This window comes from Salmo salar, chromosome ssa11 (genome assembly GCF_905237065.1).
Source record: "Salmo salar chromosome ssa11, Ssal_v3.1, whole genome shotgun sequence".
Lineage (NCBI taxonomy): Eukaryota > Metazoa > Chordata > Actinopteri > Salmoniformes > Salmonidae > Salmo > Salmo salar.
This window is the reverse complement of record NC_059452.1, coordinates 103,590,165-103,600,298: the sequence shown is the minus strand read 5'-3', so window position 1 is coordinate 103,600,298 and position 10,134 is coordinate 103,590,165. Positions and strand designations below refer to the sequence as shown.

General features: G+C 40.3%; 1 protein-coding gene across 2 annotated transcripts; it reads right to left on the bottom strand.

Moving 5' to 3' along the window:
* Positions 1 to 216: 216 nt before the first annotated feature.
* Positions 217 to 5,531, bottom strand: LOC106594567 (macrophage mannose receptor 1). 2 transcript variants are annotated; one of them, XM_045690224.1, is made up of 6 exons: positions 5,414 to 5,531; positions 4,513 to 4,551; positions 3,983 to 4,339; positions 3,477 to 3,824; positions 2,928 to 3,284; positions 217 to 2,824 (listed from the first exon to the last, which is right to left on the bottom strand). In XM_045690224.1, the coding sequence occupies exons 2-6, from the start codon at positions 4,547 to 4,549 to the stop codon at positions 2,817 to 2,819; spliced, it is 1,107 nt and encodes a 368-aa protein (XP_045546180.1). In that variant the 5' UTR covers positions 4,550 to 4,551; positions 5,414 to 5,531; the 3' UTR covers positions 217 to 2,816. The 2 variants fall into 2 exon arrangements, with proteins under 2 accessions (XP_045546180.1, XP_045546179.1); XM_045690223.1 differs by lacking the exons at positions 4,513 to 4,551; positions 5,414 to 5,531 and having other exon boundaries at positions 3,983 to 4,449.
* Positions 5,532 to 10,134: the final 4,603 nt, after the last annotated feature.

The window sequence follows — 10,134 nt, the reverse complement described above, 5'->3', positions numbered from 1 at the left end:
AGTAAGTCAATAGGACCACTGTCTACTGTTGTATACAGGATGTTAGACCTGACCTCAGATCATCAGTAAGTCAATAGGACCACTGTCTGCTGTTGTATACAGGATGTTAGACCTGACCTCAGATCATCAGTAAGTCAATAGGACCACTGTCTGCTGTTGTTGTAGGACCTGGCTTCAGATAATAGAAAAAGAATAACTGAGATCCATGGTTTATAATCGGTCCACTCTGATGGTAAATAAACTTTATTAACATATAAATCAATCAATCCAATTAAATTCAGTCAACAAATTAATCATCAACGCAACAAATCAACTAATCAATACAATTAATCAATTAACAAATTAAGCAGGCAGTCAATCTAATCAACAAGTCCAATTTACAAATCAAGCAATCAAATGACCAATTAACCAACCAATCAATCAATTCATCAATCATTGTACGTTGTATGAGAAAACAACATCTAAGCACAGTGTATATTTCCACATCATGTAAACAGTAAACAAAAGGAGATATGTGATCCAATACTAATTAGGATGAACATTAGCAATTTGAATTCATCACCATTAATAAAATATAGAGGTTTAACTTCATTTGCAATTAAAGCATTTGAATCGTGTTGCGGGCTTTGGTTTTTCCATGTATGTTTTGAGGTTGGACTTTAGCACATATAGCACGTTAGCACGTTGGGCGCACCGGTTGGTGTCACCTCGTTAGTCAGTACTGTTATGTATGGTACGACGTGCTGTACGTCATACTATACGTTGTTATGGTTTACGACAGTGTGCTGCTTTACGGATGAATGGGTTGTCAGGATGAGTGGCACATGTCATTAAACGTGAAACTGTGCAGATGTGCGTTCTTTTACAGCTAGGCTAGATATAACAAACACGTGTTACACCTGTGCTTTCTTGTCCATCTCGTTAGTGGGAAGGTGTTTCAGCTGTGCTGGCCAAGGTTCTATTTAACAGTGGCTGGCCCAGTTCTACAATTCTCTTTAGTTGGCACTCTCTATGTTATTTCTAGAAAAACAACCTTTACCTGATCTTCCCTGTTTTTCTTTTTGTTCCACTTTTTGGTTCGCTTCCTGTCTTTAAGTTTGGTGTGGGTTTTTATTTTGTTTACCTCTTCTTTGGCAAATTTAGTGGAGGCTCATGGTGGGTGTCTTATAGGTTCCAGTTGTTGTTGCTAGGCAACTTTCAGTGGACTCCGCCATGATTGTCTTTCAGAGCCACTCCTTAACACCAACCTGTTCCGTTTTATGGTTTGTCAGTGACTTTGTTACTTCCCCCTTCTGTTTGAGCGACATTATTTGGTTTTCTAGCTGAGGAATGTAACAACCGATTAGTTGAATATAGACTTTCCACCACTACAAAGAATCACATTTAGCATATCCTCTAAGTAAGTATCACACAATTTACATTATTGATAAATCAAATAACTAATAAATTAGCTGTTTAAAAATAAAAGTTGAATAACATTAAAATGAAATAATGTAAAGTGTTTGTTGAACTCCAAATTAACTGTTACAAACAAACTAAAAGTTCAACTTAAATATTAAATAACATCTATGACAAATATAAAATATAATTGTAACTATGGAAACAGTAACAGTGTAAATGTAGCTCAGTTGTTAGCATAGCCGCAGGAAGTAGTGGTGCTGAGGTTGTTGTCACCCCCTTACAAATCAAAAGAAAACATTTTTCAGCATCTCTACTTTGGCATAAAAGGCAGTTGTATAAATAATATCAGTATTTTGTAGGATTCAGCAGTTTGAATTGTAATAGTCGATGCCTTGTCCCTTTCTCTGAGATCATCATTCTAATGGAATCCAGAAAGAACAAAACCCTGTCCTCAAACATTTACACAAAAAAAAGGTCCAAAATTATTGGCAAAGACACAAAACATCCATATGAAATTAAATAGTCTGATTGATCAAAAAACATGGAAAACAACCACTTTTTGAGCAGTATTAATTGACCATCCTTACAAACCACGTACTGTAAATGTACATTAGTGTATTGTACAGAGGCTGGTCATCTAGGTTTGTACCTGTAGACTTTCCATCAGCATAAAGAACAACACAATCCAGTAATTGAGTACATTGAAACATCAAGTGGTTTGTGGTGATGTGATGACGTGGCTCAGTTGGTATGGCATGGTACTTGCAATGGTAGGGTTGAGTGTTTGATTCCCACGTGGGACCAGTACCTAAATGTATTAAAATGTTTCCACTCACTACTATACTGATCTGATTAAGAGTGTCTACTAAAAAGGAATGAATAGACCATTTAGGTTTTCACTTGGAAACAAGTTGTGACCCGTCACCAAAATATTGCAGCACCCACCCTAAGCCCAAACTACTTCCTGTGGCTAATGTTGGTAGAGCAGGGTGCTTGCAATGCTAGAAGAGTGGGTTTGATTCCTGGGACCACCCCTAAGTAAAATCCATGCATGAATATAAGTCACTTCAGATACAAGTGTCTACTAAAAGGCTGTTATTGTCTATCACTTGATAGAGTAGTAAACAACTCAAGACCTTCACATCTTAGTGTTTTTAATGGTATAATGAGTGTTTTTAAGAAACGTACAGGATGGAAACAGTAACAGCATAACAGTGTGTTAAAATATTCAAACAAAATATGATAATAAACGACGTAACATTATTGAAAATATCCTGTATCCATCACCTTATATAATGTAAATGTGAGAACGTCTGGAACATTCTGGACTGTAGGGTTCAGCTGGTCTACAGTGCAGGATCTGGAACATTCTGGACTGTAGGGTTCAGCTGGTCTACAGAGAGTAGGGTCTGGTTCTAGTAATCTGGATTAGAGAATATACCAGGAAATACATTTAGAGAGAGAGAGAGAGAGAGAGGTCAAGGGGTAGAGGTTCAACACATCAAAAGAAAGAGATCAAATCTCACCATCACTTTTGCTGCAGATGAAGTTGAATCTCTCAGTCTCAGCCTTGCCGACCCACTGTCCCCCGTCTCTCTGAATGGCCCCCGTGTTCCCACACTGCTCCTTGCTGGTGTTGTAGCCCTCCCCATCGGCCCAGTTGTGGTAGCAGGACTCTTCTCCATTGACCCAGAACCAGAAGTCCAGGGTGCAGGTGTACCTCAGGCCCAGCCAGACGAAGGGAGTGGAGGCCTTCTTGGCTCTCTGTTGGACCAGGTGCTGGATGCTCTGGTTGTGGGCAGACACCAGCTCCATGTCCAGGTTTCTGCAGTGCCACAGGGCTTCTGACCACGTCTTGTTCTCTGAGACCAGGACCAGCTCATCTGGAGGAAGAAGAGGACACAGAGACTCATGATAAGCACATAATGGAAAATTGTTGTTATTCAGTGAACATTCACCCCCATCTCCACCCCCCCACCCCCTACCCAAAATGTTCAGTCCCTCTCTTCAATACTTTATAGTAATATTGAATGGTAAATGTAGATCTATATTGTGGATTTTTGTCAGTAGCTCACCATCGTAGCAAATAAAGGGTTGTGTCTGAGTACATGCTTTATCATTCCACTTTCCAGATGATTTTACTTCACCACAGAAGGCTCCATCATTTCCCCCATTCGGCTCGTTTGAATCCCAGTTTCTGTAGGAGGAGCCACTCTGATCAGACCAGACTCCAAGAGATTTCTTCAGGCCAATCCACACTGGTTGATTGTTGCCAGGATTTAGTAAGATAGACTTTATGGTCTCCATCTCTGTTGTGTTCCTCACACTGGCCAGGTCAGTGTGTTTCTCCCGACAGTAGAGCTGAGCATCACTCCAAGTCTTAGATTCAGTGATGACAATATACTTATTGGTCGCATTTTTCTCTATTAGAAAAAAATAAGATATAACAAAATACAAATACAGATGAATGTTTGTAAATAAATGAAATAAATAAAATAAAATATGAATCTTTTCTCTGAATTAAATGATTTGGTATATGACAACATCATTGATTGATGATGAAATGGACAGGGGAACTCACCATCATTGCAGACAAAATACCATTGTTTGTCACAGTTGTCATCATGCCTAAGCCCATTTTGCATCATATACACACAGAACTCTTCTTTGTTGCGATAATTTTCTGGATGTCCTGTGGCCCAAAACCCCTCCCCCTCTAACTCTATGTTTCCCAGAGACCACCTCCAGCTGCTGAGATACAGCCCTATCCAGGCTGTAAAATCCTCTGTGTTATGGAGCTTCTTCATATCTACCATGTCATCTATGGTGGCCAGGTCAGTGTAGTTCTGTCTGCAGAAACTCTGAGCTTCAGTCCAGGTCTTTCTCATTTCCACAAAGTGGAACTGATGAGGGCGGTATGAGGGGAGGAAGGACAGCCCTGTGGAGAACAAACCAACATTATGAGGGGAGGATGGACAGCCCTGTGGAGAACAAACCAACATTATGAGGGGAGGATGGACAGCCCTGTGGAGAACAAACCAACATTATGAGGGGAGGATAGACAGCCCTGTGGAGACAGACACAAACACACGTGCAGAAATGAACACTTACCTGAGAAAACAAGGACGAGGAACAGAGGCAGGTCCATCCCTGGAGATTGGATGGAAAACAAATGTAAACTGGATCTTCTACCAACATGGTGACATGTTACAGATGTTAACTAGAACTTCTACCAACAACATGGTGACATGCTACAGATGTTAACTAGATCTTCTACCAACATGGTGACATGTTACAGATGTTAACTAGATCTTCTACCAACATGGTGACATGTTACAGATGTTAACTAGATCTTCTACCAACAACATGGTGACATGTTACAGATGTTAACTAGATCTTCTACCAACATGGTGACATGTTACAGATGTTAACTAGATCTTCTACCAACATGGTGACATGTTACAGATGTTAACTAGATCTTCTACCAACATGGTGACATGCTACAGATGTTAACTAGATCTTCTACCAACATGGTGACATGTTACAGATGTTAACTAGATCTTCTACCAACATGGTGACATGTTACAGATGTTAACTAGGTCTTTTACCAACATGGTGACATGTTACAGATGTTAACTAGATCTTCTACCAACAACATGGTGACATGTTACAGATGTTAACTAGATCTTCTACCAACATGGTGACATGTTACAGATGCATTAAGTGTTATGAATAATAATGACTGAAAACACAAACATAAAGTGTTCCAGTATTAATATGTAAATAGGCTGTCTATAATCACTGTTTGAAGGAGCATATGACATTTTAAATGACATGATTTATTTAATGTACAGTATGCACATCCAGGCTAGTGTTTTCTGGTGTTCAAAAATATATATTTACAAACATGAACAATAAGTCTTTAATAAATAATAATACTCATTAACAAAATGTGTGGTACTTTATTCTTTCAACAGGCGTACATGCAGAGATTATAGATAAATCCTCCTACCTGATGTTTACTGGTGCTTTAGATGTTGTCTTTGTGGTTGTATTACTTTGTTGTCTGCTCTCTCTCTCTCTCTCTCTCTCTCTCTCTCTCTCTCTCTCTCTCTCTCTCTCTCTCTCTCTCTCTCTCTCTCTCTCTCTCTCTCTCTCTCTCTCTCTCTCTCTCTCTCTCTCTCCGAGTGGTTCTGTCACCTCTAGGACAGGTGAATGTTATTCAGGTGCATTACTATACTTGTACTTCCTGCTACCCAACTTCATATTGTAGTGATGTCATGATGGAGGGATGAACAGCATCTCTATTCGTTGTTCAGTCTTATTTCCATAGAGAGAACATTTCTGGTCAAAGAAAACAAAATGTGAAGGAAAACCTGCAGCACACATGTAAATACTAACACAACACTGTTCTCTCTCTCTCTCTCTCGCTCTGTCTCTCTCTCTATTGCTCTCTCTGATGCTCTCTCTTTCTCTCGCTCTCTCTCTCTCTCTCTCTCTCTCTCTATTGCTCTCTCTGATGCTCTCTCTGTCTCTCTCTCTGTCTGTCTCTCACCCTGTCTCTCTCTCTCTCTGTCTCTCTGTCGCTCTCTCTCTCTCTCTTTCTCTCTGTCTCTCTGTCTCTCTCTCTCATAGAGATGTAGGATCTTAATTGGACCAGTTTCTTACATCAGGAAAATGATCATACAGGAAATGTGAATTATTGTTTGAAATATAATTAACATTGGTAGTAGAATGGCCTTAATGAAGTGCTCAGTGATTTCAACGTGGCACCGTCATATGATGCTACCTTTCCAACAAGTCAGTTTGTCAAACAGTTATTGCGAAGTGGAAATATCTCGGCGCAAAAACAGCTCAGCGGCTAATTGGTAAAAATTGTCTGTCCTCGGTTGCAACACTCACTACTGAGTTCCAAACTGCCTCTGGAAACAAGAACTGTTCGTCGGAAGATTCATGAAATGGGATCTATGGCAGAGCAGACGCACACATACAGAAATATCTTTTTGAGATCAGTGTGGAAGTACTTGACTGGCCTGCACAGAGCCCTGACCTCAACCCCATGGAACACCTTTGGGATGAATTGGAACACCGACTGTGAGCCAGGCCTAATCGCCAAACATCAGTACCCGACCTCATTAATGCTCTTGTGACTGAATGGTAGCAAGTCCCCTCAGCAATGTTCCAACATCTACCAACATCCAACACCAACTGTTTGACGAGCAGTTGTCCACATACTTTTGATCATGTGGTATAGCTGAACCAACATATGCTGAACAAACATGCAACAATTTCAAAGATTTTTTCTGAGTAACAGTTCATATAAATAAATAAATTAGGCCCTAATCTATGGATTTCACATGACTGGGAATACAGAAATGCATCTGTTGGTCACAGATATCTTTAAAAAAAGACATCTTCACGGTATCTCTGTGCATTGAAATTGCCATCGATAAAATGCAACTGCGTTCATTGTCCATAGCTTATGCCTGCACAACGCCATACATGTGGTCTGCAGTTGTGAGGCCGGTTGGATATACTGCCAGATTCTCTAAAATGAAGTTTGAGGCAGGTTATGGAAGATATGTTAACATTCAATTCTCTAGAACCAGCTCTGGTGGACATTCCTGCTGTCAGCTTGCCAATTGCACGCTCCCTCAAAACTTAAGACATCTGTGTTGTGTGACAAAACTGCACATTTTAGAGTGGCCGTTTATTGTCCCCAGCAGAAGGTGCACCTGTGTAATGATCATGCTGTTTATTTAATCAGCTTCTTGAAATGCCACACCTGTCAGGTGGATGGATTATCTTGACAACGGATAAATGCTCACTAACAAAGATGTAAATACATTTGTGGCCAACATTTGAGAGACATAAGCTCTTTGTGCGTTGGGAACATTTCTGGGATCTTTAATTTCAGCTCATGAAACATTGGACCAACACTACATGCTGCATTTTGTTCAGTGTATTATATTGACAAGTCGACTCACCGCTCTAACAATGGAAAAAACATGTCCTCAAATATGGAAGTCAGGCGGGAGAAGACGAGATCAGATGCGACTGTTTTAGCCAATGAGAGGGCAGATACGCGGCTCTTCCTGTCTGCAACAGTTCAATAAACCTAGTTGCCTCGCTGGCTGAAGAGACACTGAGATTTAGAAGCAAAGCAAATAGCCTAAACATTAATAAAACAAGTAAAATACACAGACAACCCACAACTTCACCTATAAAAGGTTGATTAGCATTATTTAGCATTCATGCATTCATTCAATGTTTTATTGTAATAGGTCTATAGTACATGATGGCTTGTGTTTAATAAAAAGCACTGTATAAATGTATTGTAGATGGCTATTGTCTTACCTATGTGTTATAAAAGACAATGTTTTATTGTAATAGGTCTATAGTACATGAAGGCTTGTGTTTAATAAAAAGCACTGTATACATGTATTGTAGATGGCTATTGCCTTACCTATGTGTGATAAAAGCCAATCTAATGACTTTTTAGTCTATATTGCGAGTAGCCTGGTATCTAAATGTTCCCCTGATTCCCCCCTCGCCCCTTCCCCCTTCCCAAATTAGTATATTTCATATACTATACAGCCCAAACTTAGGCCTAACTGGAAGCAGTAGGTCACATGATCTGTGTCAGCGTGTCTTTCTCTGTTTTCAGATCAGCAGCTGGTCACATGATCTGTGTCAGCGTGTCTTCCTCTGTTTTCAGATCAGCAGCTGGTCACATGATCTGTGTCAGCGTGTCTTTCTCTGTTTTCAGATCAGCAGCTGGTCACATGATCTGTGTCAGCGTGTCTTTCTCTGTTTTCAGATCAGCAGCTGGTCTGTCACTTCTCACCGACAGAGACACAGCACATGGACCAGCAGAACCAGATCTCCTAGAAAATAAGTCATTTCATTTCAGAAATGTAGCAGCATCGGGCTCAAGAGACCTTTTTTTTATGCAGCAATGATTGTATCTAATGCTGCGTTCGTAACCAAGTGGGAAGTGAGAATCTACCAAATTACGACTGGGGAAAAAACACTTGAACGGTCCTCCAACTGGTAATTACTAGTGGGAAACACGTCTATCATCCCTGGCAGGGTTCTCCCCAAAGAATGTAAGAAGGGCTCTGTTGTCACCTTGTGGACTGGCTGCACCACAATGTAAAATAAATGGACTATATTTATGATCAATAGCTAGGTTTCCATCCTATTGGTGACAGATTTTCATGTGAAAATTAAAAAATACACATCAAAACTGTATGCATTTTCCCACCAGAGAGGTGTTTTTATTAAATTGACTTGTTGAGGATAAAAGGATGTGAGTGATGATGTAGTAGACATGAAAATAACTTTTTCCAGTTAAACTCCCTTCGTATCGAATGAAAAATCACATTTACAACTCTACTGATTGATTAGTCACATAAGATGCGTTATATTTACTCTGGTGTTGGGACCGGTGCTCTAGCCAGCAGCTGGCAGATACAGTTATACAGTGAATGTACTCAGATACAGTTATATAGTGAATGTACTCAGATACAGTTATATAGTGAATGTACTCAGATACAGTTATATAGTGAATGTACTCAGACACAGTTATATAGTGAATGTACTCAGATACAGTTATATAGTGAATGTACTCAGATACAGTTATATAGTTAATGTACTCAGATACAGTTATATAGTAAATGTACTCAGATACAGTTATATAGTGAATGTACTCAGATACAGTTATATAGTGAATGTACTCAGATACAGTTATATAGTGAATGTACTCTGGTGTTGGCACCGTTGCTCCAGCTGGCAGATACAGTACCTGTACCATGTGAGTTCCTAAGATTCCGTGTGTGCACCTTTGACCTTTTTGTACATCAAGGAACAGCACTGTACCACAACAGTATTCTTATATATGAGAGTGTTTTAATTAATGCACTCCACACCAAAAGGTTGCAAGAGAGCATTTATGCACACTTAGGGGTTCATTCTATCAGGTCTACGCTAGCGACACTCCCGGTTGTCGAGTTGTAACTACGTTAAGCATCTCCCAGCTTTATACCTGAACCGGAAATTGCCATTGGCTGCACAGAGCTGAATAGATGCTTTGAAAGGCTGGTCATGGCTCACATCAACACCATCATCCAAGAAACCCTACACCGACTCCAATTTGCATACCGCCCCAACAGATCCACAGATGATGCAGTCTCTATTGTACTCGAAACTGCACTGTCGCACCTGGAAAAAAGGAACACCTATGTGAGAATGCTATTCATTGACTACAGCTCAGCGTTCAACACCATAGTGCCCTTAAAGCTCATCACTCAGCTAAGGACCCTGGGACTGAACACCTCCCTCTGCAACTGGATCCTGGACTTCTTGACGGGCCACCCCCAGGTGGTAAGGGTAGGTAACAACACATCCGCCACGCTGATCCTCAACACAGGGGCCCCTCAGGGGTGCGTGCTCAGCCCCCTCCTGTACTTCCTGTTCACTTATGACTGTGTCAGGAGTTCACGTAGGGGTCATGATTGGGGCTGTACCAAATTATTGATGTATTAGAATAATTGTTTATGCTTATGCTGTATTAATAGAAGGGGGAGTGTAGGAGATAAGACTAGTCAGACATTCCACTTTAAATCAACTTAGACATTTAGCGCTAAGTTTTTAGATAACACTAAAAGCCTTGTTCATATAGCTGTGTAGGCATGGTTTTGGTCACATGAGTAAAAGATAATGACGTAGGCA